Here is a 27,576-nt window from a genome sequence, read left to right on the forward strand (position 1 = left end):
TATGTACATTCTTCCCTTGGATTTTGTCAGTTGCGTGGCACTGTCGCAACAGTCTTCTGGGTAGCCTTCATGTGCCCAAAACCCGGGAGTCCCAACTGGGTTCCCTTTGTCCCCCTCTCCGTTCCCGGCCTGATGGCATGCTGATTCAGTGTGCTCTGGCCCGTTCGGATCGCCAGGGTCCAAGGGCAACCTCCTGGACGGTGGTGGTGGTGTGCCCTCTTCTCTAGCTCGGCCCTCCTGGTTCTTAGAGCCTTACTGATGGTTGCGGTCTTGGGTATGTGCAGGGCTCCTGCACTGACTTTTCCGTGATCTCATTTGTGGGGCGGTCTTTCACTTCGACAGCTCCATTGTTCGGGGTGTTCCTTCTCACGGCATTCTGCTCCTCGTTTGGCCGTTTTTTTCCTCAGCTTGGGACCTCAGGAGCCTTGGGAACCTCCAGTTCCCACTGTGGCTGCTCCGTCATTCGAGGTGTTCCTTCCCAGGGTATTCTGCTCCTCGTTTGGCCGTTTTTTCCTCAGCTTGGGACCTCAGGAGCCTTGGGAACCTCCAGTTCCCACTTCGGCCGCTCCGTTGTTAGGGGTGCTCCATCTCGGGGCGTTCCGCTCCTCGTTTAGCACTATTTTTCCTTTCTTCTCCCTCACGGTTGATATACTCCTGGGACAGAGACGCGGTTTCCTCGTCAAGTTCTTTCCCGCTGTTCATGCTCTGCTTCATACTCTACGTTCTTCTCCCCAGGTGCTTGCGGCGTGCCCCTGGGACAGTGGTTTTGAAGCCTACATCCTTTTGGGTTTAGGTCATTGGTCTTGTTCTCCATGCCTCTCCGGAGACGGTTCCCGTCTCTCTTCCTTTTTTTCCTGGAGGTTCTGGTCTCCACCTTGTCTGTGCTCACCTTCTGCTCAGGCGTATGCAGCTCTACAGGACGTTTTCTCACCCTGCTTTCTTGAATCGGTTGATTCTCTGGATAGGGTTTTCTTGGAGTTCCCTTTTCTTTTTTTACCAGTCGGGCTAGCCCTCTGTCTGGTTCTGTGCTACCTTTGAGTGGTTTTCCTCTCTCCTACCAGGATGGTTACGGCCCATCTAGTCTCCAAGATGACCCTCTTGTGTCTCTTTGGCGACTATTGGTTTACTGTCTCTACTTGGAACGGTCTCTTTCTTGGCCTCTAAGTCCATCTCTATGGTCGGTGGGTCCTTCCTGACCCTCAGTTTGCAGGCCTCAGTTGCCTCTTGGCCCAGGGTCTCGTCTGTGAACCTTATGAATGTATAGGGTTCAGTCTCTGGACTTGCTTCCTTTTTCAGGTGTTTTTTTCCCCCCATTCTAGGGAACTGCTTTGGTACGTCCCATCAGTATCTGTGTCCCCCAATGAAGAGTGACCGAGAAAAGGAGATTTTTTTTGTACTCTTTCTCATAGCCTTCATTGGGGGACACAGCACCCACCCTTTTCTTCATGTCCTGTCCGGATGATTTTTTCTGGTTAGATCTGGTTTTATCCGGGATTCCCTTCTAGGGTCCTTTGGACGTATCTCTTTGTTGGCTTCTCCTACTGCTTTGTGACAAAACTGATTACCTCACTTCCAGTGGGCGGGTATATCCTGCCAGGGAGGAGCCAACTTTTTTTCTATTTAGTGTCAGCACCTCCTAGTGGCAAGAGCATATACCCATCAGTATCTGTGTCACCCAATGAAGGCTACGAGAAAGAGATTTAACTTTTTATTGTTACTCATTAAAAGTTTTCCCAGAGAAACAGTGAGCTAAAACTGATACCAAGTTACTGTATATGGGAGTTACCACTCCTTTAGCTGTAATCGGCGACCCTGCAGTTGCCGCTATATATGTCTGCCTTGGAAATTACTTAAAATAGCACTCAATTGCCTGGCCTCAATTGTCGACATGCTGAGGCCGGCAATTGAGTGCTATTTTAAGTGATTTCCAAGGCAGGCTTATATATAGCGGCAACTGCAGGGTCGCTGATTAAAGCTAAAGGAGTGGTAACTCCCATATACAGTTACTTTCATTTGTCGCCTTGGTATCAGTTGTAACTCACTGTTTCTCAGGGAAAACTTTTAATGAGTAACAATAAAGGTTACATTTTAGGGGTTGTGTTAAATAGGGGTGTTTACCTCGGGCTATGGCCCTGGGGTTTGGTAAAATAAGTTAAGAGGGCCCCTTACTGCCCTTGGGTAGAAGAGGTTAATAACTGCTTAGAATGCATTACAGAGATTTTGCTTTGGTCAGTTCTGATTTGTTTTAACCCCTTAACGACGCAGGACGTATATTTACGTCCTGCGCCGGCTCCCGCGATATGAAGCGGGATCGCGCCGCGATCCCGCATCATATCGCGTCGGTCCCGGCGCTAATCAACGGCCGGGACCCGCGGCTAATACCACACATCGCCGATCGCGGCGATGTGCGGTATTAACCCTTTAAAAGCGGCGGTCAAAGCTGACCGCCGCTTCGAAAGTGAAAGTGAAAGTGACCCGGCTGCTCAGTCGGGCTGTTCGGGACCGCCGCGGTGAAATCGCGGCGTCCCGAACAGCTGATCGGACACCGGGAGGGCCCTTACCTGCCTCCCCGGTGTCCGATCGACGAATGACTGCTCCGTGCCTGAGATCCAGGCAGGAGCAGTCAAGCGCCGATAATGCTGATCACAGGCGTGTTAATGCACGCCAGTGATCAGCATTAGAGATCAGTGTGTGCAGTGTTATAGGTCCCTATGGGACCTATAACACTGCAAAAAAAATGTAAAAAAAAAGTGTTAATAAAGGTCATTTAACCCCTTCCCTAATAAAAGTTTGAATCACCCCCCTTTTCCCATAAAAAAAATAAAACAGTGTAAAAAAAATAAAAAATAAACACATGTGGTATCGCCGCGTGCGTAAATGTCCGAACTATAAAAATATATCATTAATTAAGCCGTACGGTCAATGGCGTACGCGCAAAAAAATTCCAAAGTCCAAAAAAGCGTATTTTGGTCACTTTTTATATCATTAAAAAATGAATAAAAAGTGATCAAAAAGTCCGATCAAAACAAAAATCATACCGATAAAAACTTCAGATCACGGCGCAAAAAATGAGTCCTCATACCACCCCATACGTGGAAAAATAAAAAAGTTATAGGGGTCGGAAGATGACATTTTTAAACGTATAAATTTTCCTGCATGTAGTTATGATTTTTTCCAGAAGTGCGACAAAATCAAACCTATATAAGTAGGGTATCATTTTAACCGTATGGACCTACAGAATAAAGATAAGGTGTAATTTTTACCGAAATATGCACTGCGTAGAAACGAAAGCCCCCAAAAGTTACAAAATGGCGTTTTTTTTTCGATTTTGTCGCACAATGATTTTTTTTTCCGTTTCGCCGTGCATTTTTGGGTAAAATGACTAATGTCACTGCAAAGTAGAATTGGCGACGCAAAAAATAAGCCATAATATGGATTTTTAGGTGGAAAATTGAAAGGGTTATGATTTTTAAAAGGTAAGGAGGAAAAAACGAAAGTGCAAAAACGGAAAAACCCTGAGTCCTTAAGGGGTTAAGGACCTCCTTACCTTTTAAAAACCATAACCCTTTCAATTTTGTACCTTTTAAATTCCATATGATGGCTTATTTTTTGCACCACCAATTCTACTTTGTAATGACGTCAGTCATTTTACCCAAAAATCTACAGCAAAACGGAAAAAAAAAACATTGTGCGGCAAAATGGAAGAAAAAACGCCATTTTGTAAATTTTGGGGGCTTCTGTTTAACGCAGAACATTTTCATTACAAATGACACCTTATCTTTATTCTGTAGGGCCATACGATTAAAATGATACCCTACTTGTATAGGTTTGATTTTTTTATTACCGTATTTATCGGCGTATAACACGCACTTTTTAGGCTAAAACTTTTAGCCTAAAGTCTATGTGCGTGTTATATGCCGATAAGCCGCTGCAGTTCAATGATTTAAAGCGGGCGCTTTAAATCAATGAACTGCAGCGGCTTTGCAGGTGCAGAGACAGCCAGCGCTGCCGGCTTCTCTGCCCCTGCCTGCCCTGGGGTTTAGAGCCCTGCTGCCGGCCCTTCTCTCCCCCTGGCTATCGGTGCCGCTGCCCGTTCTCTCCCCCTGACTATCGGTGCCGGCACCCCATTGCCGGCGCCGATAGCCAGGGGGAGAGAAGCAGCGGCGCCGACAGCCAGGGGGAGAGAAGGGGCAGCGGCACCCATTGCCGGCGCCGCTGCCCCGTTGCCTCCCCCCATCCCCGGTTGCATAATTACCTGTTGCCGGGGTCGGGTCCGCGCTGCTTCAGGCCTCCGGTTGTGCGTCCCCTGCGTCGTTGCTATGCGCTGCATGGCCGGCACCGATAGTCAGAGGGAGAGAACGGGCAGGGGCGCAGATAGCCAGCGGGAGAGAAGGGCCGGCAGCAGGGCTCTAGACCCCAGGAAAGGCAGGGGGAGAGAAGCGGGCAGCGACGGCCTCTCTCCCCCTGCCTTTCCTGGGGGTGTATCGGGGTATACACGCGCACCCTCATTTTACCATGGATATTTGGGGAAAATTTTTTTTTACCCAAATATCCTTGGTAAAATGAGGGTGCGTGGTATACCCCGATAAATACGGGACTTCGGAAAAAAATCATAACTACATGCAGGAAAATTTATACGTTTAAAATTGTCATATTCTGACCCCTATAACTTTTTTATTGTTCCATGTACAGGGCGGTATGAGGGATAATTTTTTTGTGCCATGATTTGAAGTTTTTATCGGTACCATTTTTGTTTTGATCAAACTTTTTGATCGCTTTTTATTCATTTTTTTATGTTATAAAAAGTGACAAAAAATATGCTATTTTGGACTTTAAAATTTTTTGCACGTACACCATTGACCTTGCAGTTTAATTAACAATATATTTTTTTAGTTCGGACATTTACGCACGCGGCGATACCACATATGTTTGTTTAATTTTATTTACACAGTTTTTTTTTTATGGGAAAAGGGGCGTGATTCAAACTTTTATTAGGGAAAGGGTTAAATGATCTTTATTAACTTTTTTTTTTTTTTTTTTTTTGCAGTGCTATAGCTCCCATAGGGGGGCTATAACACTGCACACACTGATCTTTTACACAGATCACTGCAAAGCCATAGCTTTGCATTGATCAGTGTTATCGGCGGTTGATTGCTCAAGCCTGGATTTCAGGCTTGCAGCAATCAATCACCGTTCGGACGCACAGGAGGCAGGTTAGGCACCCTTCTGCTGCGTCCCAGCTGATTGGGACATCGCGATTTTATCGCGATCTTCTGATCAGCCCGACTGAGCTGCCAGGATGCTTTTACTTTCACTTTTAGACACGGTGATCAACTTTGATCGCCGCGTCTAAAGCGTTAATGCCGGACATCTGTCGGAATGGCGATGTCCGGCATTAGCCACGGGTCCTGGCTGCTGATAGCAGCCGGGACCGTGCGGGTATGATGCGAGCTCAGCTCCTGAGCTCGCTTCATAACCCTCCCGTGCCGTAGCGTTTTGCGGCAAGGGGTTGAGGAGATATTTAGCTGATAACATGATGTCTTGCTGCTAAAACCACAGCAGTCAGCTGTAACCAGTGGGGAAACACAGCTGAAAGAGTCTTTCCTGTGTCATCACTGTCTCCATTAGACCTACTTGCTGCAGCTCTTCAGTACTAGCCCCTCCATTGAAAGCCAAAGCAATAATAGAAATAATGCAAACACAACTGTATTTGTTGCTTACAACTTTCTTTATTTCCTATGGCAGATGCTACATGAAGAAGTACAGTTAGTTTTTGTAAAGCAAAGACTTGAACATAGTTGCTATATTAGCCTATGCATAAAAGAGAAGAAGGCAAATATACATTTGCCATAAAGTTGTGCCATCTTTCTCATTTTACTTGACCTCTTGTATTTCTTACAGGCTTCAGCCTAGAACAGAAATTTTATTAAGAGCTTTGGTTTCTGAAAAAGCAGACAATCTGTCCTCATTGCATGCAGCCTGGAAAAGTGATCCTAAATGTAAGTTTCGGGGTTTTTATTTTAATTTTTTACTATGTGCTATATTAATCCTCTTAAAAATTTTAGGATTTATTTGTCTAGTTATCCCCAATATAGCACCTAATATAGATTCATCAAAACCTGTGTAGAGGAAGAGTGGTGCAGTTGCCCATAGCAACTAATCAGATATATATTAATTATTATTATAATTTTTTTTTTTTTTTTTTTTTTTTAAAGAAGGCCTTTGAAAAATAAAAGCAACTATCTAATTGGTTACTATTGGGGGGGCGCGTGGCATTGCTTCAGTACATTCCTTCCACCCTGCTATCAATCCCACCCACTGCAGAATAACCACGCTTCCCCTGGAGACCATGTGACTTATGTCATATTGGCCCTGATTTACTGTTGCAAACCTGACCTGTTTCTTAGGGTTTTGCACCAGAATTTTGTGCATTGCACCACAAATTGTTTCACCTGACCAACTTTTTTTTTGCTTAGAAAACCCGAAAAGGGGGTGTGGCTGTCGGGTAACCGAAAAGGGTCATGTCTCCATCAAAAATCCTAATGTATGTAATGTTTCCACAGAAAATATGGTGGATTCAAGCTCTAGAAATCTCCACAGCTCAGAGCAGTTGTAAAAAATATATATATAATACAGCAAAACTTAGAAAAAAAAGTGCAAAAGGTAGGGAAACATTAAATACCGTGGAAAAATACCTACCACGTGTTTTTAATAAAAGAATAAAAATCTCTGCTGCTGGTCACTCAGAACATTTAGTGGCGTTTGGCTCCCTCTTGTGGCAAATGAGTAAATTGTGCCCTTATTTTCCATTTCTACTTGTGAGATCCATTCACTATTACAGCCTTGGTCTGTAATATCTGTTCTTTTCAGCTTAATATCTGTTGGGGTTGTTTTATTGTTTGTCTCCCTGTACGGGCTCTGACATGGCAATTTCATTTGAGTCGGTACTCAATTTCGGCAGGGTTCTCACTCTGTCAGGTTACGTATGTGACCTGCCATGGCGGGTCCTTGCCAGGGATCTCACCGGGATTACAGTCTGTGACTGTCCTGTACCGCTGAGAGCCATGACATTTCTGTCATGTCCGCCGGTCACCCATCCGGGTTTCTTAGCTTGTGCATACCATTTTCCCTCCTCCACAGGCTGCCGCATCTGCGGTTAGCGACCCGGATCCCCACGTTCTGTGTGTGGTCTCCCTGGAAGTGTTCTTGCGTGGGCATGGACTGGACCTAATATCATTATGACTGACAGTAGTCTCATCTGTCTCTCATTTCACCATTGCCGCATGCGCGGCTGGTTGCGGCACCCCACTACTAGTTCGAGGTGTCCACTGGAGTGACCCGTTGTCTACTATGGACCCATACCAGTAGGCCAGACTGTGGTCTGTATGGCTTTCTCCGCCGCCTGTCGCTTATCCAGGGAGCTGATGTATCTGCGGCTGGAGTTCCGGTAGCTCACTGCTAGTGAGCGGTGTCTGGAGGGGTAACCTGGCGTGTTCTCATGGACACACTGCAGGGCGGAGGGGGAAACAATCCATGGCTCCTCATGCTCCCCCGATCTCCCAGGGTAACGGGGTTTCTATCCATGGAGACTAGGCCTCCCTGCCCTTCGACAGGTATCAAAGGGGCACAGTTATTGCCTATCTGACTGTGTCCCTTATCTCCAGCGCCTGAAGGGGCACTCATCCCCGTCAGACCGCTATCATTCTCCCATCTCAGGGCTGCCGCATGCTTGGCTGTTTTTTTTTCCCATACCTCACTGTTGGTGTGAGGAATCTGTAAGAGGGTGTCTGCAGGTATGAGGGACTCATGCCGGTAAGCCAGACATTGTCTGCATGGTCCCCTATTCCACCGGGTCGCCCATCAGATCGGTCATACTCCTGTACCCCACTTTTTGTGGGAGGGTTCGAAGGAGTGACCCTATGTGTTCAGAAATCCTTTCCAGTCAGCCAGTCGGAAGTTCAGGTATTCCACTGCCAAGGAGTAGTACCGAGCGAGTCACCCCTTGTTGCTCCAAGGGCCCTATACATTGCGCCAAAGGCTGGTTGGTGGGGTTCCCTACCTTACCAAGCCCCTCTCTACATGCCTGCCGCTCCCACGGCTGAAGGCTGGTAACCCACTTCGCGGGACTTGAATGCGGGACCTGGTGTGGCCATGGTCCCTTTGCCAGATTTCCTGACTGTGTCTGCATGGTTTTCTAATCCACTTGGTCTCCTCCCCCATTCCTGCCGCTCCTGTGACTTCAGTCCGGTGACTCACTTCCATGTGAAGCTCCACATAGTGTCTCTCTGTAGGTTCATTGGACTATTATGCCTGTCAGACTGTGTCTGCATTGTTCCCGCTCCACATACATCGTTCATCTCATGCACCTTCGACAGCAGTTCTGGTGTGTAACGCCATTAGGAAATGGGGTGTGGGCGTCTCCTCCGTCTTTCTGTTCCCCTTTCTAGGGGTGCAACGTTGGTCTGCTAGGGACATGGTTGTGACCCACTGTTGGGTACGGAGCCTGTCTCCCATACTGCCGGATTTTTGGTGGTCTGCAGTTTCTTTCGTGTCTGCAGTCTTGGTACCCCACTACTCATGAGGTGTCTGTGTCCCTACATCTGCTAAGGCTCCCTGCATGTGTTCAGCCCGACTTCCCTTCTCTCGGTGGGGTGTGCCTCGGGCCGTCCTGTGGTCTTGTTTCCACAGGTCTGCGGCGGTTGAGCACCTCGGTTCTGGCATGGGGCCTGGTGCCCCCCTATGTCTCTTGGTATCCTCCCTGGGTTCCTGCGCAGGCTGGCTCAGGTGCCTGCTCTGTGGCCTTAGACGGCCGGGTTGGCTCTGTTGGCACCCATTTGGTTCAGGGTTTCACACAGTGTTCCTCTCAATGCTGTTGGTTGCGGTGTATCTGTGCATGCTCCTTCCTTGCATTCGTAGTCATGTCTTTGTTTCTTTGCCCAGCTTCAGTGTCCAGGATTCCGATCCCGCTAGGGACGCACATTTGCTCCTCTATACCTCAATGTGTTGTCGCAGAGTTCCTGGGGGCTACACACACCCAGTACTTAGTACCGTTACCGTAGGGTGGTATTTCCTTGATCCTACGGTGCCTGGCACACTTTGACATCCCCCTTTCTCAGGGGGTGCTGGGATCAGGGAGTTTGGCTGGTCAGTGCATGGGTTTCCTCTTGACCACCCCTTGTTTTCACCTCATCTAGGGGGTTTGTTTCCCCTCCGTTCCCATCATGACTGGATGTTCCTTCAGAGGGCTCTGGTCCGCTTGGACCTCTGGGGTCCAGGGTCGGTTAGTCTCCTTGTCTTGGACACTATCCTAGGATGCTGTGGCGTGCTTTCTTTTCTACGTCAGCCCTCCTGGTTCTTTGGGCCTTAGTGATGGTTGAGGTCTCGGGCATGTGTAGCTCTCCTGCCCAGACTTCTCTGCAATCCCATTTGTGGGGCGGTTTTTCTGTACCGCGCTTCTTCTCGTCTCGACACGGAAGTTTGTCACTCGGAGCATTTCGCGGATCTTGGGTTACTTCCCTTCGGGTATAAGTCTTCCAGGAGACTCCGGAACTTCCAATTCCCATGTCTGCCACTCCGATGTTCTGGGATGCTCTTTTTCATGGTCTTCTGCTCCTTTTTGGCTGTCCTCCTGCCTCCTTCAGGGTCCTTGTACTCCCGAGATGAAGGGCGTTCCGGTCATCCCGATTCTACCAGTCAAGCTACTTTTGTCTCCCGGGTGCTCGTGGCGGGCTCCTGGGATAGGGGTTTTGGGTCTTCAGATGTTTCGGTAATTCATCTTATGCACCAGGCTTCTCTAGAGCCGGTTTCAGTCTCTTTCCTTTTTCCAGTGGTTTTCTGGTCTCCACCTTCTGTTCTTGCCTTCTGCTTAGACATACTCTGTTTTTTTTTCTGCCATTTTCTCTTCGATCGGTTGACTCTGGATGAGGTTCTCGTGTGTGCCCTTTTCCCTTTTTGTTTTACAGTCAGGCTAGAACCTTTGTCTGGTTCTGTGTTCCTCGGCGTTGTGTTCCTCCTTCCTCCAGGGTGGTGCTGGCTCACCTGGCTTCCTAGTTGACCTTTTCTTCTTAGAGTCTCTGCAAGCACGGTCCCTTCCTTTGGCATCCTAGTCCATCTCCATGGCCGGGGGATCTTCTGGGAGCTCAGTTTCTGAGCGTCAGTTATCTCTGGCCTGGGGTCTCATCCGCAGGCCTTACGGACCAGTGGGTTTGGTCTCGGGACTGAGCCCCCTTTCACTAGTGGTTGTTCTCCCCCCCCCTAGGGTACGTCCCATCAGTATAGGTGTCCCCCATTGAAGAGTGCCCGAGAAAAGGAGATTTTATTTGTACTCACCATAAAATCTTTCTCGTAGCCTTTATTGGGGCACACCGCACCCACCCATTTCTTCATTTTTTGTCAGGATATTCTTTTTTGGTTATTGTATTTTTTTGTTTGTTTGTTTTTTTATCCGGGATTCTTTTCTAGGGTCCTTCGGACATGTTTCTTTGTTGGCTTCTCCTACTACTTTTGTGACAAAACTGATTACCTCACTTCCAGTGGGTGGGTATATCCTACCAGGGAGGAGCTGATTATTTTTTCCTAGTGTCAGCGCCTTCTAGTGGCAAAAGCATATACCCATCAGTATAGGTGTCCCCCAATGAAGGCTACTAGAAAGAGATTTTACGGTGAGTACAAAAAATCTCCTTTTTACTCTGTTTTTCATATATATATTTTTTCTCCCCTAGATCTTTTACATGCATTTTGTCAATGGATTCCTGAAGCTGTACATGCAGATGTCGCCAAAGCCTGGCCACCAGTTTCTTTTTGAGTCCATCAACCAACCATATTATTATAGTTTTTATGTTTTATGAAAAAAACAGGAATTGCTTATGTCTGAAGTGAAAACATTAACATCTCATGTGCCTTGATATTTACAGTGATAGTAATCAGTAAATAAAAGATTCTGAGTCTAAGGCTGCTTTCACACTATAAAATTCATCCGTTTTAAAGATCCGTTTGATGTTCCGTTATGAAAACCCTGAAAATCGGCCATTAAACGTCCGTTAGAAAATCCCATACGTCCGTTAGAAAATCTCATTATTGCCTATGGGATTTTTACATTATCAGTTTTAATCCGTTATAGTCCGTTATGAATAACGGACATTATTTTGTGACTGAAGATAGTAACGGGAGAAATAGTGCATTCACTATTTCTTCTGTTCATTCTCCCGTCACAAAATAACGTCCGTTATTAATAACGGACTATAAGGGATTACAACGGATAATGTAAAAATCCCGTAGACTATAATGGGATTTTCTAACGGACGTATGGGATTTTCTAACGGACGTTTGGCCGATTTTCGGGGTTTTCATAACGGAACATCAAACGGATCTTTAAAACGGATGAATTTTATACTGTGAAAGCAGCTTAAGCATTTGTCTTTTTTTATACTTTGTTACAATGTAACTGAATCCAAACCTTTCATGAGAGTATGATGATGTTTTCACATGTATCACATATTGTAAAATATGTATATAACATTTTGATTTTGATGTATGTAATAAAATCTATAATAAGATTTGTTAAAGATGTATTATGATTTGATTAATACCCAAAGTACTGTGTGCTACCTGTTTAAAATGACAAACCAGAGCTCACAGCACCCACTCCATTGCCGGTGCTTAAGTGCCCCCTTGTCACTGTGTTAACTTAGTGTGTCCCTGTTTTATGAAAACTTTTGACCTGTCCTAGGTCAAGTCTGAGTGTTCAGACCCTGATCGATCTCCCAGTGTCTGTCAGTTTGTGTATTCTATTCACTATATAAGTTCATCTGTCTGCTGTGAATGGTGGATTGGACTTGTTCATTCTTGATATAGGTAGGGTTTTAGTGGTTGCACCCCCATCCCTTAATTGCATCTCTGTTAGAATATTAATATTGGGGATTTATTTTGAGTGTATTTTATGGAGAACATCTTTTAGCTCCAAACTTGTGCACCTACTTAACCCCACAATATGCTTTAGCCACATTAGTTTTTATATAACACTAGATTTCATAAACATTGAAGTGAATTTGCTGTAATAACTGCTAGATCAGTGGGGATATGAAGCCCGAGACCCTTACCAGTTGCCAGAACAGGGGTCCCATGTCATCTGTTTCTATGGAACAGCAATTTAGCATGCACTCTTCTGCACAGTGTAAAGTGCATTGCACTTCCAGAGATTGTCAAGCACTGAGGTATAGAAGTACATGGACACCATGGAGGGGATTGCAAAGGCTGGGTTCACATTATTGTTCAGAGCTCCTTATAGAGCTCTGTTCACTGATTCCGTTATAATAATGGGACTCGTATGTTTGTCAGTTTTTTTTTCTCCCCTAAAATCATGTAATATAATGAGCATCTAAGGGAACCCAGATGGACTCCAGAGTCAATGAGACCTGTTGGGTTCTGTTGATGTCCACTCGATTTCACAACCTCCGTCGCAGCCCTTTATCAGCTGTTATAACGGATGCGGATGTAATTATAGCCTAATACTGTCTTATTCTAATACCATGTTTCCACTTATTTTTTTTTGTATTTTCATCCTTGTAAAAAAAAAATGTTCAGACAAAACAATTGTAAAAAACTGGGCAGTTTCATGCAGAAACAGAAGTTTTTTTCTTCCATTCTAGCGTGAAAAAAACTGTTAGGAGGCGTGACTTGGTACAGATGGCAAGTTTTTCTTCACTTATGCCTGTCACAGCATATTAAAACAGGGAAAACAGCCCAGTACTGGTAAAAAGTAGGGATACACTGACATTTCGGCCACCGGTAATGGCGGACATAAGCTATCGCGCTAAGATGCGGGCTGAAGGTCTCCTTACCTGGCTCTGCTGCCATCATGGGGTCTTCTTCTCTGGTCTGCCATCAAGCAGATCAAAGAAGTAGATCACAGAGAACACTGATCAGTTCTATGCCTATGCATAGCACTGATCAGTATCTGCAATCTAATGATTTCAATATATATAAAAAGTGATAAAGTCCCATAAAAAAAAAAAATGGTACCAATAAAAACTTTAGATCACGGCGCAAAAAATATGCGCTCATATCACCCTTTATGCGGAAAAATGAAAAAGTTATAGGTGTCAGAAGAGGACATTTTTAAACGTACTCATTTTCGTGCAGTTATAATTTTCACCAGAAGTAAAACAAAATCAAACCTATATAGGTTGGGTATCATTTTACCTACAGAATAAAGGATAAGGTGTAATGTTTACCGAAAAGTGCACTGCGTAGAAACAGAAACCCCCAAAAGTTACAAAATGGCTCTATTTTTTTTTTTGGTCTCACAAATAAATAAATATATATATATATATATAATTTTTTTTTGTTTGTTTGTTTCATCGTAAATTTTGTGGGGAAATGATTGATGACATTACAAAGTACAATTGGTGGCACACAAAAAAAGCACTCATATAAGTCTGTAGGTGAAAAATTGAAAGGGTTAATGATTTTTAAAAGGTGAGGAGGAAAAAATGAAAGTGCAAAACTGAAAAAACCCTGAGCCCTTAACCCCTCAAGGACGCAGGGTGTACAGGTACGCCCTGACATCCTGGTTCTTAAGGACTCGGGGCGTACCTGTACGCCCATGGGAATTCCGGTCCCCACCGCTCACTGAGACCCCCCCATTTCAATTCAGACCGGCGATCTGCAGAGATTCCAGGTCATACGGGTCTTCAGTGACCCAGGAAATAAGGGGGATCGGGGCTGACCAAGACACCCCCGATCCCCCTGAAGGGATAGAAGTGAGGTGGCGGGGTGCCATCCTTCCTATCCCTGCAATTGTTTGTTCAGAAGCGTATGCCCGATAGCACAACGGGGGCAGGGGGGATTAAAGTTTGGTTCCCCCACTCTTCCCAACCACGGTAGCCCGGGCAGATCGGAGAAACTGTCCTGTGAGCGGCGGCAGAGGTCCCTTACCGGTGGTGGGTGACGATCGGCGATCATCCTCTGCTTGCGACGGCGATCCTGCTGATGACAGAAGCCAGTAGGTGAGTTGTTGCCTAGCAACATTTGGAGGGCCGCAGTTTGGAGACCACTAAACAGTGGTCTCTAAACTGTAGCCCTCCAGATGTTGCAAAACTACAACTTCCAGCATGCCCAGACAGCTGTTTGGTCATGCTGGGATTTGTAGTTTTGCAACAGCTGGAGGGCTACAGTTTGGAGATCATTGTGCAGTGGTCTCTAAACTGTGGACCTCTTGATCTTGCAAAACTACAACTCCCAGAATGCCCACACAGCAATTTGCTGTCTGGTCATGCTGGGATTTGTAGTTTTGCAACATTTGGAGGGCCACAGTTTTGAGATCACTGTGTGGTGGTCTCTAAATTGTACCAATCCAAAGCTTGCATAACTACAACTCCCAGCATGCACGAACAGCAAACGACTGTCTTGGCATACTGGAAAATGTAGTTGAGTGCCTCCAGCTGTTGCATAACTACATCTCCCAACATGCCATTCGGCGATCAGTAAATGCTGGGAGTTGTAGTTTTGCAACAGCTGGAGGCACACTGGTGGGAAAATACTGAGTTAGGTAACAGAACCTAACTGAAGGTTTTCCAACCAGTTTGCCTCCGGCTGTTGCAAAACTACAACTCCCTGCATGCACGGTCTGTCAGTGCATGCTGGGAGTTGTAGTTGTGCAACAGCTGGAGGTGTGCCCCCCCCCCCCACACACACACACACACACACCAAATATGTACAGGGTGCAATCACACAGGCGGCGGTTTACAGCGAGTTTCCTGCTTCAAGTTTGGGTTTCCGCAAATTTCCTGCCGCAGCTCAAACTCCCAGTGGGAAACTCACCGTAAACCCCCGCCCGTGTGAATGTACCCTAAAAACAACAACTCTCAGCATTGCCGGGCAGCCACCGACTTTTTCTCCTTTTAACCCATATGAAAAGGAAAAGTTGGGGTCTACACCAGCCTGTTAGTATAAAAAATGTTTACATAACATGCTGGTGTTGCCCTTTACTTTTCATTTTTACAAGAGGTAACATTAAAATTTGTAACAATTTCTCCTGAGTACGGAAATACCCCATATGTGGATGTAAAATGCTATGCAGGTGCACAACATAGCTCAGGAGTGAGAGCACACTATGTACATTTGAGGCCTAAATTGGTGATTTGTACAAGGGTGGCTTATTTTATAGCAGTTCTGACAACCATTTTGTTATCTACACCCCTTATGGAATGTAACAAGGGGTATAGTGAGCCTTAACACTCCACAGGTGTTTGACAAATTTTCGTTAAAGTTGGATGGGAAAATGAAAAAAAAAAATTTTTCACTTAAATGCTGGTGTTACCTTAAATTTTTCATTTTCACAAGGGAAAAGAGGAAAAAAGCCCCCCAAAATGTGTAACCATTTTTCTTCTGCATATGGAAATACCCTATATGTGGATGTAAAGTGCTCTGCGGGTGCATTACAATGCTCAGAAGAGAAGGAGTGCCATTGGGCTTTTGGAGAGAAAATTTGTCCGGAATTGAAGGCCATGTGTGTTTACAAAGCCCCGCAGAGCACTTTACATCCACATATGGGATACAAGTTTTTGGGGCTTTTTCTCCTATTACCCCTTGTGAAAATAAAAAAATTGGGGTAACACCAGCATTTTAGTGAAAAAATTAATTTCATTTACAAATCCGACTTTAACGGAAAGCCGTCAAACACCTGTGGGGTGCTAAGGCTCCCTATACCCATTGTTATGTTGCTTGAGGTGTAGTTTACCAAATAGTATGCCATGTGGTTTTTTTTTATTATTTTTTTGCTGTTCTGGCACCATAGGGGCTTCCTAAATGCGACATGCCCCTCAAAAACCATTTCAGCAAAATTCACTCTCCAAAATCCCATTGTCGCTCCTTCCCTTCTGAGCCCTCTCCTGCGCCCCCAGAACACTTTACATCCACATTTGAGGTATTTCCTTACTCGAGAGAAGTTGAGTTTCAAATTTTTGCAGGGATTTCTCTCCTTTTACCCCTTATAAAATGTAAAAAAAAAATTGCTCTACAAGAACATGCGAATGTAAAAACTTAGGATTTACTGCTCTTCTTGTGAAACACCTAAAGGGTTAACAAACTTTCTTAATGTCATTTTGAATACTTTGAGGGGTGCAGTTTTTCTAATGGGGTAATTTACGGGTTTTTTCTAACATGAAAGTCCCTCAAATCCACTTCATACTGAACTGGTCCCTGAAAAATTCTGATTTTGAAATTTTCGTGGAAAAATGCTGAAATTCTTTGAAGCCCTCTAATGTCTTCAAAAACATAAAGTAGACATATAGTATATGTGAATAAATATATAATTTATTTGGAAAGTCTATTTTCCTTATAAGAAGAGAGTTTCAAAGTAAAACAAATGCAAAAATTATCACATTTTTATACAATTTTAGAATTTTTCACCAAGAAATGAAGGAAGCATTGCCGAAAATTTACCAATAACATAATGTAGTATATATAATGAAAAAACTTTCTCTGAATCAGAATGAAAAGTAAAAGCATCCATGAGTTATTAATGTATGAAGTGACAGTGGTCAGAATTGCAAAGTCCCTAAAGGGTTAATAAAAGTGAATAAGCCCCTCCCTGAATAAAAAAAAAAATCCCCTTTTTCCTATTTAAAATATTTAAATAAATCAACATATGTTGTATTGTCGGGTGCAGAAATGTCCGATCTATAAAAAACATTAATCCTGTACAGTAAACAGAATAGAAATTTAAAAAAACTAAGTCCAAAATTAAAAAGAGTCCATCAAGTTCAACCTATATCCCTAATGAGTCCCTACTGAGTTGATCCAGAGGAAGGCAAAAAAATACCTCATACTAGAGGTAGAAATTCCTTCCCGACTCCAATTAGGCAGTCAGAATAAATCCCTGGATCAACGTTCTGTCCCTCTAAATTTAGTATACATAACCGGTGATGTTGTTATTCTCCAAAAATGCATCCAGACCCCTTTTGAACTCTTTTACAGAGTTCACCCTGACCACCTCCTCCGGGAGAGAGTTCCACAGTCTCACAGCTCTTACAGTAAAGAACCCCCATCTGTTTTTGTGTAGAAACCTTCTTTCCTCTAAACTTGGAGGATGCCTCCTTGTTATAGATACAGTTCTGGGTATAAATAGATTATGAGAGAGATCTCTTTACTGCCCCCTGATATATTTATACATACTGTATTTATCTGGGTATACCACTCACCGGCCTATAACACGCACCCTCATTTTACCAAGGATATTTGGGTTAAAAATGTTTTTTACCCAAATATCCTTGGTAAAATGAGGGTGCGTGTGTATACCCCGATGCACTGTTTCTGACCCCGCAGAAGCCCCCAGGAAAGGCAGGGGAGAGAGGCCGTCGCTGCCCGCTTCTTTCTCCCTGCCTTTCCTGGGGTCTAGAGCCCTGCTGCCGCCGCTTCTCTCCCGCTGGCTATCTGCGCCACTGCCCGTTCTCTCCCCCTAACTATCGGTGCCGGCGCCGATAGCCAGGGGGAGAGAAGCGGCGCCGATAGCCAGGGGGAGTGAAGGGGCAGCGGCAGTTATTAGGTTGCCCCAAAGCCTTCTTTTTTCTAAACTAAATAACCGTCCATTCCCCTTATTGCTCTGGTTGCCCGTCTTTAACCCCTTAACGATCACAAGCGTATATTTATGGTCGTGCCGGCTCCCGTTATGTGAAGCGTGCTCAGGAGCTGAGCGCGCTTCATACCCTGCAGATCCTAGTTGCTATCAGCAGCCAGGACCCACGGCTAATACCGGACATCGCCGATCGGGCTGATGTCCGGTATTAACCCTTTAGACGCCGTGATCAAAGTTGATTGCGGCATCTAAAACGGGAGAAATCTGTTGTCGGTTAGCTCAGTGGGCTGCTCGGGACGCCATGATTTCACCATGGTGGTCCCGAACAGCCCACTGAACTAACTGGCAACAGCTGAGAGGACAGCAGGAGGCTTCTTATGTTGCTTCCCACTGTCCAATCGTCGCTCTGCTACTCCATGCCTGAGATCCAGGCTGGAGCAGCAGAGCACCAATGACACTGATCAATGCTATGCATGTAATCGTCCCCTATGAGGCCAAAAAAAAAGTTATTAACCCCTTAAGGACCCTTGACGTACGCCGGGCGGGGATTGGACCGGGATGCCTGCTGAAATCATTCAGCAGGCATACCGTGCAAACGCCCAGGGGGTTCATCAGACCCCCCCATGTCGGCGATCGCGGCAAATCGCAAGTGAATTCACACTTGCGATTTGCGCAATTCTGGGTCATTACGGGTCTATAGTGACCCGGAATATAAGGGGGATCGCGGTTGTCTAAGACACCCACGATCCCCCTGAAGGCATAGGAGTGAGGTGGCAGGGGTGCTGTTTGGGCATGCTGGGAGTTGTAGTTTTGCAACAGCTGGAGGGCTACAGTTTGAGACCACTATACAGTGGTCCCTAAACTGTAGCCCTCCAGATCTTGCAAAACTACAACTCCTAGCATGCCCAAACAACTGTTTGCTGTCAGGGCATGCTGGAATTTGTAGTTTTGCAACAGCTGGAGGACCACAGTTTGGAGATCACCTTGCAGTGTTCTCTAAAACTGTAGCCCTCCAGATGTTGCAAAACTGCAAATCCCAGCATGTCCAAACAGCTATCTTGGCATGCTGGGAGTTGTAGTTGCGTACCTCCAGCTATTGCATAAATACATCTCCCAGCATGCCCCTCGGCGATCAGTACATGCTGGGAGTTGTAGTTTTGCAACAGCTGGAGGCACACTGGTTGTAAAATACTGAGTTAGGTAACAGAACCTAACTGAAGGTTTTCCAACCAGTGTGTCTCCAGCTGTTGCAAAAGTACAACTCCCAGCATGCACGGTCTGTCAGTACATGCTGGGAGTTGTAGTTTTGAAATAGCTGGAGGTTTGCTCCCCCATGTGAATGTACAGGGTACATTCACACGGGCAGGCTTACAGTAAGTTTTCTGCTTCAAGTTTGGGCTGCGGCAAATTTTTCACCGCAACGCAAACTCCTTGCGGGAAACTCACCGTAACACGCCAGTGCGAATGTACCCTAAAAACACTACACTACACTAACACATAATAAAGGGTAAAACACTACATATACACCCCTTACACTGTCTCCCACCCCCCCACCCCCCCCAATAAAAATGAAAAACGTATTGTATGGCAGTGTTTCCAAAACGGAGCCTCCAGCTGTTGCAAAACAACAACTCCCAGCATTTCCGGACAGCCACTGACTGTCCAGGCATGCTGGGAATTTAGCAACAGCTGGAGGCACCCTGTTCGAATCACTGGCGTAGAATACCCCTATGTCCACCCCTATGCAATCCCTAATTTAGTCCTCAAATGCGCATGGAGCTCTCTCACTTCGGAGCCCTGTCGTATTTCAAGGAAACAGTTTAGGGCCACATATGGGGTATCTCCGTACTCGGGAGAAATTGCACTACAAAGTACGGAAATAACCCATATGCGGGCGTAAAATGCTCTGTGGGCGCACAACAAGGCTCAGGAGTGAGAGCGCACTATGTACATTTGAGGCCTAAATTGGTGATTTGCACAGGGGTGGCCGATTTTACAGCTGTTCTGACATAAACGCAAAAAAATAAATACCCACATGTGACCCCATTTTGGAAACCAAACCCCTCACGTAATGTAATAAGGGGTACAGTGAGCATTTACGCCCCACAGGGGTCTGGCAGATTTTTGGAACAGTGGTCCATGAAAATGAAAAATTTAATTTTCCATTTGCACAGCCCACTGTTCCAAAGATCTGTCAAACGCCAGTGGGGTGTAAATACTCACTGCACCCCTTATTAAATTCTGTGAGGGGTGTAGTTTCAAAAATAGGGTCACGTGTGTGTGTGTGGGGGGGGGGGGGGTTTCAATGTTCTGACACCACGGGGGGCTTTGTAAACGCACATGGCCCCTGACTTCCATTCCAAACAATTTTTTTCCCAAAAGCTCAATGGCGCTCCTTCTCTTCTGAGCATTGTAGTTTGCCCGCAAAGCATTTTACGTCCTAACATGGGATATTTCCATACTCAGAAGAGATACGGTTACAAATTTTGGGGGTCATTTTGTCCTATTATCCCTTGTAAAAAATTTAAATTTGCGGGAAAACTAGCATTTTAGTGAAAAAAAAATAATAATTTTCACATCCAACTTTAACGAAAAGTCGTCGAACACCTGTGGGGTGTTAAGGCTCACTGGACCCCTTGTTACGTGCCTTGAGGGGTGTAGTTTCCAAAATAGTATGGCATGTGTTGTTTTTTTTTGCTTTTCTGGCACCATAGGGGCTTCCGAAATGTGACATGCCCCCCAAAAACCATTTCAGAAAAACTCACTCTCCAAAATCCCACTGTCGCTCCTTCCCTTTTGAGCCCTCTACTGCGCCCGCCGAACACTTGACATACACATATGAGGTATTTTCTTACTCGAGAGAAATTGGGTTACACATTTTAGGAAGATTTCTCTCCTTTTACCCCTTGTAAAAATTCAATAACTGGGTCTACAAGAACATGCGAGTGTAAAAAATGAAGATTTTGAATTTTCTCCTTCAATTTGCTGCTATTCCTGTGAAACACCTAAAGGGTTAACAAACATTTTGAATGTCATTTTGAATACTTTGAGGGGTGCAGTTTTTATAATGGGGTCATTTGTGGGGTATTTCTAATAAGAAGGCCCTTCAAATCCACTTTAAAACAGAACTGGTCCCTGAAAAATTTTGATTTTGAAAATTTTGTGGAAAATTGCTGCTATAATTTGAAGCCCTCTGATGTCTTCCAAAAGTAAAAACATGTCAACTTTATGATGGAAACATAAAGTAGACATATTGTATATGTGAATCAATATATAATTTATTTGGAATATAGATTTTCCTTATAAGCAGAGAACTTCAAAGTTAAAAAAAATGCTAAATTTTCCATTTTTTTCATCAAATTTGGGAATTTTTCACCAAGAAATGATTCAAGTATCGACAAATTTTACCACTAACATAAAGTAGAATATGTCACGAAAGAACATTCTCGGAATCAGAATGAAAGGTAAAAGCATCCCAGAGTTATTAATGTTTAAAGTGACAGTGGTCAGATGTGCAAAAAATGGCCGTGTCCTACAGTGAAAATTGGCTGGGTCCTTAAGGGGTTAAATGTGATTTAACCCCTTCCCTAATAAAAGTTGGAATCGCCCCCTTTTTCCCATTAAAAAAATATGTAGACTAAAATAAAAATAGGCATGTGGTATCGCCGCGTGCATAAATGTTCAAACTATAAAAAAATTATGTAAAGTAAACCGCATGGTCAATGGTGTACATGTAAAAAAAAAAAAAAAAAACTTTCTATACCCTAAAAAAATTTAAAAAAAGGAATCATAAAATCCCATCAAAACAAAAATGGTACCGATAAAAACTTCACGGCGTGAAAAATGAGCCCTCATATATCCCTGTATATGAATAAAAAAGTTATAGGGGTCAGCTAATTCATTAGCTGCATATTCAAAGTGCTGCTATTTCTAAGTGCATTGGAGAGATATTGCAGGAGTTAGTCAGGAGGTAGGCCGGAGGTGGATACAATCTAAAAAAAGGTAAGATTTGTTTGTTTTAAATTTTTCTCCTCTTTAAAATGGCAGACTTGGTTCAGTGCATGAATTGTGCATTTATTTCATGTTCCACTCTTTGGATGTTTGGCTGCTGTCAGATCTGTAGACCGTTCTCCTTACTGCAGCAAGTGATTGCATTTTTGAAATCTGAGATGTTTAAATTATCTGTTAAACTCAGACTGAGACTGTTGCAATGCAACTGCCACAAAGGACCCCTAGAAATGGCAGATGGGTTACTGTAGGTTCTGGAAGACTTAGCGTTGTGGATAGAAGACATGTCCCACATTATGTGGTTCTCCATAACTCATTTGCAGCACACTCTCAGAATGTAAGGGCGACATTGATATTGGCTCAAGCACAGAGGGTGAGGAACCATAGACTCCTATGTCTAATGTATGCAAGACTGCAGCCATGGAGGAAAAAAATAAAATAAAGTCTGAAAGGAAGCAGCTGTTGCTGGGTGATTTAATCATAAGAAGTGTGGAGCTTAAGGAAAATGGTTTTGTGAGATGTCTCCCGGGTGCTACTGCTAGAAGAGATAGAAGACGTATTCTTAATATTGTTAAGCAAGCAAAGAAGGAAGGGGGCGTGGATGTTCTTGTCCATCGAGGGATAAATGACCTGGCTTGCAATGAAGTTTCAGAGGTGAAGGAATCTTTTATCACACTTGGTAATGATGTACAGGATTTTGCATCCACTGTTTCATTTTCTGAAGTTTTGCCTGTGCATAACGTTCAGAATGATAGGCAGAGACGCATTAAGGAGTTCAATGGTTTAGTAAATGGTGTCAAGAGCAAGGATTTGGCTTTGTGTCTCATGATAGCTCTACTTGGAATAGAAAGTAACTGTACAAAAAAGATGGTTTGCATCTTTCTCTCAAAGAAACAAATGTTTTCCAATTCCAAGAATTTGCTAAGGAGTATTTAAACTAGGAAGGGGGGTGGGTCAAAATAGTGAAAATCCATGAGTCCAATTGCCCCCCGAAACAATGCAAGAACATGTCAGTAGCACAGAGGTTAAGAAATGACAAACTCAGAGTCCTGTCTGCCTGTCTGCAAATGCCCGCAATTTAGGTAATAAAATAAATGAACAATAAATGCCAATAATGGCATCTGGGAATTTAGATTTAGTGGCTGTTACTGAGACATGGTTTAATGATAGTAATGACTGGGACATATCCATACCACACTTTATACAGAAGAGACAGAGAAGGCAAGAAAGGAGGAGGAGTGGCCCTATATGTGAGAGATAGCATAAAATATAATCTAATACAAGTTGGTGAGGTCAACATGGAGTCAGTTTGGGTTATGTTGCAATTTGGTAATCATGCAGTAACTCATGTAGGTGTGATATATAGACCACCTGGTCAAGAATTAGATGATCTACTAGTTGAAGAAATATCTAAAATGACAATGAAAGGAGAAGTTATCATTATGGGAGACTTCACTCTTCCGGATATAAACTGGAAAACCAAAATAGCTAGTTATGCCAGGAGTACAGATGTTCCAAATTCCCTACTGGGATTATCCCTACAACAAGTGGTTGAGGAGCCAACCCGGAGGGAGGCCATTTTGGATTTGGTATTCAAAAATGGGGATTTGGTATATGATGTTATTGTAGGCGAAAGCTTGGGATCTAGTGATCACCAGTCAGTGTGGTTTCATATAAGAACAGTGAAGGAGTCATACCACACAAAAACAAAAGTTTTAGATTTTAGAAAAACTACCTTTTCAAAAATGAGATTAGTCATAAATGAATCCCTATCAGACTGGAACAGATTACATGGAGTCAAGGAGAAATTCGACTACTTAAAAGATGCATTATTGAAGGCAACAGAAAACTGCATTAGACTTGTCAGGAAAAGGAAGAGACCACTGTGGTACTCAGCAGAAGTGGCCAAAATCATAAAAAACAGAAAGCTAGCATTTAGTAATTATAAAAGAACACAGAGCAATGAAGATAGGGAAATCTACAAGACTAGGCAGAAAGAGGCCAAGCAAATTATAAGAACGTCTAAAGTGCAGGCAACTAGCTCAGTCTGTGAAAAAAGGGGATAAGACATTCTTTAGATATATAAATGAAAAAAGGAAATTAAAACAAGGTATAACTAAATAAAAACAAAGGAAGGAAGGTATGTAGAAGAGAATAAAGGGATAGCCGACTGCCTTAATTAATACTTCTGTTCAGTTTTTACAGAAGAAAAAGAAAGAAAAGGACCTCCATTAGGGAGGAAGACTAATGAATTGTTTGATGCATGTGTCTTTACAGAGGAAGAGGTTCTATGTTTGCTATCTAAAGTGAAGACAAATAAGTCACAGGGGCCTGATGGGATACACCCAAAATTATTAAAAGAGCTTAGTGGTGAGCTAGCAAAACCGTTAACAGATTTATTTAACCAATCACTGGTAACAGGAGTCATCCCGGAAGATTGGAAATTAGCAAATGTCGTGCCCATTCACAAGAAAGGTAGTAGGGAGGAATCAAGCAACTATAGGCCAGAAAGTCTGACATCAATAGTGGGGAAATTTATGGAGACCCTACTAAAGGATAGGATTGTGGAACATCTAAAATCCTATGGATTGCAAGATGAAAAACAACATGGGTTTACTTCAGGGAGATCATGTCAATCAAATCTTATTGATTTTTTTGATTGGGTGACTAAAATAATAGATGGCGGAGGGGTAGTAGACATCGCATATCTAGGCATATCAAGGCTTTTGACACTGTCCCACATAAAAGACTTATCAATAAACTACAGTCATTGAGTTTGGACTCCCATATTGTTGAGTGGATTAGACAGTGGCTAAATGACAGACAACAGGGGGTTGTAGTCAATGGGGAGTATATTCAGAGCAAGGTCTTGTTATCAGTGGGGTACCTCAGGGATCAGTACTGGGACCAATATTGTTTAATGAAGACAAGGAGAAGAAAGGAAACGGAAGCTGGATCGCGCTGTCACAGATTAGGATAATTATCCTACCTTTGTCTGTGACAGCGCGATCCAGCTTCCGTTTCCTTTCTTCTCCTTGTCTTCATTGTTTGCACGCTCGGTGCGAGCGTGGGAAGCCGCTGCAGTCTCCTGGATATATATACCTTATTGAGTGTTGTGCCTCTCCAGCACAACGGAATCAGGTGAGCGAGTTGTCTACCCGATCAACCCCACGTTGAATCCACCATTGATTCCACACAGGGAGCGCTCCGTGTTCTTTTGATTTTTGTTTCCAATATTGTTTAATATCTTCATTAGTGATATCGCAAAAGGTCTTGATGGTAAGATGTGTTTTTTTACTGATGACACAAAGATATGTAACAGGGTTGATGTTCCTGGAGAGATATGCCAAATGGAAAAGAATTTAGGAAAACTAGAAGAATGGTCAGAACTCTGACAACTGAAATTTTATGTGGACAAGTGCAAGATAATGCACCTGAGCCGTAAAAACCCTCGGGCAGAATATAGAATATTTGACACAGTCCTGACCTCCGTATCTGAGGAGAGGGATTTAGGAGTACTTATTTCAGAAGACTTAAAGGTAGGAAGACAATGTAAGGCTGGGTTCACACTACGTTTTCCCCCATACGGGAGCGCATACGGCAGGGGGGAGCTAAAACCTCGCGCTCCCGTATGTCACCGTATGCGCTCCCGTATGTCATTCATTTCAATGAGCCGGCCGGAGTGAAACGTTCGGTCCGGTCGGCTCATTTTTGCGCCGTATGCGCTTTTACAACCGGACCTAAAACCGTGGTTGACCACAGTTTTAGGTCCGGTTGTAAAAGCGCATATGGCGCAAAAATGAGCCGACCAGACCGAACGTTTCACTCCGGCCAGCTCATTGAAATGAATGACATACGGGAGCGCATACGAAGGCATACGGGAGCGCAAGGTTTTAGCTCCCCCCTGCCGTATGCGCTCCCGTATGGGAGAAAACGTAGTGTGAACCCAGCCTAATAGAGCAGCAGGAAACACTAGCAGAATGCTTGGATGTATAGGGAGAGGTATAAGCAGTGGAAAGAGAGAAGTGCTCATGCCGCTGTACAGAACACTGGTGAGACCTCACTTGGAGAATTGTGCACAGTACTGGAGGCCGTATCTCCAAAAGGATATAGATACTCTAGAGAGAGTTCAGAGAAGAGCTACTAAACTAGTACATGGATTGTAGGATAAAATTTACCAGGAAAGGTTAAAGGACCTTAACATGTATAGCTTGGAAGAAAGAAGAGACAGAGGGGATATGATAGTGAATTTTAAATACATAAATGGTAAAGGAGAGCATATTTAAAAGAAGAAAAACTACCACAAGAGGACATAGTTTTAAATTAGAGGGGCAAAGATTTAAAAGTAATATCAGGATTACTTTACTGAGAGAGTAGTGGATGCATGGAATAGCCTTCCTTCAGAAGTGGTCACTGCAAATACAGTGAAAGAGTTTAAACATGCATGGGTAAGCATAAGGCTATCCTTCATATAAGATAGGGCCAGGGACTATTGATAGGATTCAGATTATTGGTCAGACTAGATGGGCCAAATGGTTCTTATCTGCCGACACATTCTATGTCTCTGTCTTTCATATTTCCCACAGAGTTGTGATTGGCTGGAACCATCTGGCCAATCACAGCTCTCTGGGGTAAATATGAGTAGGTGTATATATACGGCAGTGCAGAGGACCACAGAAGAGCGGCCGGCCGCATCTATACATTATACAGGAGGATCGCAACAGACCGTGGGTGATCTGTCAATTAGTAGAGGTACAACTACTCCCATCATGTAACAGTGTGTTCCATGCTGGGAGTTGTACTACCTAAAAAAGAAAAAGTGAAAAACACACACACTACATTTTTATTATTGTTGGCTACATTTTTTGTGCCCTACCCGCTCACATAAATTGATTCTTGTTTAAAAATTAATAAAAATTTTGTTGTAAAAAAGAAAAATTTTGTTAAGTACAGTTTTTCCATCACTACTATATCTTTTTTTTAAATTATTTTCTAAATAGTACCCTACGAAATTTTAATAAAAAAGGTATCTCCATTACTTTTTTTTGATCTCTAAAGTCCAAAAAAGAATAAAAACCGGCTGCAAAAATGCCACAGTTAAAACCCACATGGTGTTTGTATTGGCGTTTTTTTCACTCCCATAGACTTCTATGGAAGGAAAAACGCTAAAATTTTCCAGAAAAAAATACAAAATTTTTGAAAAACTTCCAAGGAGCCCAAAATAGCAGAAAAACGCCAAAAGGATTAAAAGAACGCCAAACTGAAAAATGCCAAGTGGATATGGCATTTTTCAGTTCCCTATTGACTTGCAGCTAACATCTGGCCGCAGAGATTTTTAAAAATTGCGGCAGAATGGGCGTTTCTATTGGTGATTTTGCCCCCCAATAAAACAAGTGGAAACCTAGCCTTACTGATGCTGCTGAGCCTGGGACATTACCTAAAAAGTTTTATAGTAGCACTAGCTACCATAAATCTTCAATTACATTTTTAAAATTCATCTTTTAATCTTAGGGATTTTGAAGCCCTATTGTGTCCTCATGCTGCTGCCAGCTCCAGGCTGTGTCATTCAGCCACTATATGGTTTACTGATGCTGCTGGGCCTTGGACATTACCTACAAATTTTTGTAGTAGCCCTAGCTACCATAAATCTTCAATTTAAATTTGAAAAGTCATCTTTTAATCTTAGGGGTTTTGAAGCCCTATGGTCTCCTAATGCTGCCGCCAACTCCAGGCTGTGTCATTCTGCCAGATTATGGTCTCCTCATGCTGCTGTCACCTCTAGGCTCTGTCATTGTACCGCCATGTGAATCCTTGTTAGTTTGGGTTTTGTGGTCATACAGTATTAGTTCACAGTAAACACCGGGACATTAAACTTGGGGATCTAATATAAATCTGAAATTTTAAAAAATCAATGAAATCTTTTCAAGACTGAGGCCCTATGGTCGTTGACATCATACCTGTGGAATTATCACAAGAATCCAATGAAACAGCTT

At 43.7% G+C, this 27,576-nt stretch overlaps 1 protein-coding gene and 1 long non-coding RNA gene across 6 annotated transcripts in view; one reads left to right on the forward strand and one right to left on the reverse strand.

Moving 5' to 3' along the window:
• The window catches only part of DHX37 (DEAH-box helicase 37), a 98,725-nt gene extending 87,697 nt beyond the window's left edge, over positions 1 to 11,028 (forward strand). For all 5 annotated transcript variants that reach the window (XM_056533810.1, XM_056533820.1, XM_056533792.1 and 2 more), the window contains exons 27-28: positions 5,902 to 5,999; positions 10,722 to 11,028. In XM_056533810.1, coding sequence (XP_056389785.1) covers positions 5,902 to 5,999; positions 10,722 to 10,804 — 181 coding nt within the window. In that variant the 3' untranslated portion in view covers positions 10,805 to 11,028. The remainder of the gene's footprint in view (positions 1 to 5,901; positions 6,000 to 10,721) is intronic.
• Positions 11,029 to 13,965: 2,937 nt separating this feature from the next.
• LOC130284006 (uncharacterized) overlaps positions 13,966 to 27,576 on the reverse strand; it is a 45,877-nt gene continuing 32,266 nt past the window's right edge. Inside the window, exon 3 of the long non-coding RNA XR_008846899.1 lies at positions 13,966 to 13,983. This is a non-coding gene — a long non-coding RNA (uncharacterized LOC130284006). The remainder of the gene's footprint in view (positions 13,984 to 27,576) is intronic.

Source organism: Hyla sarda, chromosome 1 (genome assembly GCF_029499605.1).
Source record: "Hyla sarda isolate aHylSar1 chromosome 1, aHylSar1.hap1, whole genome shotgun sequence".
Taxonomy (NCBI): Eukaryota; Metazoa; Chordata; class Amphibia; order Anura; family Hylidae; genus Hyla; species Hyla sarda.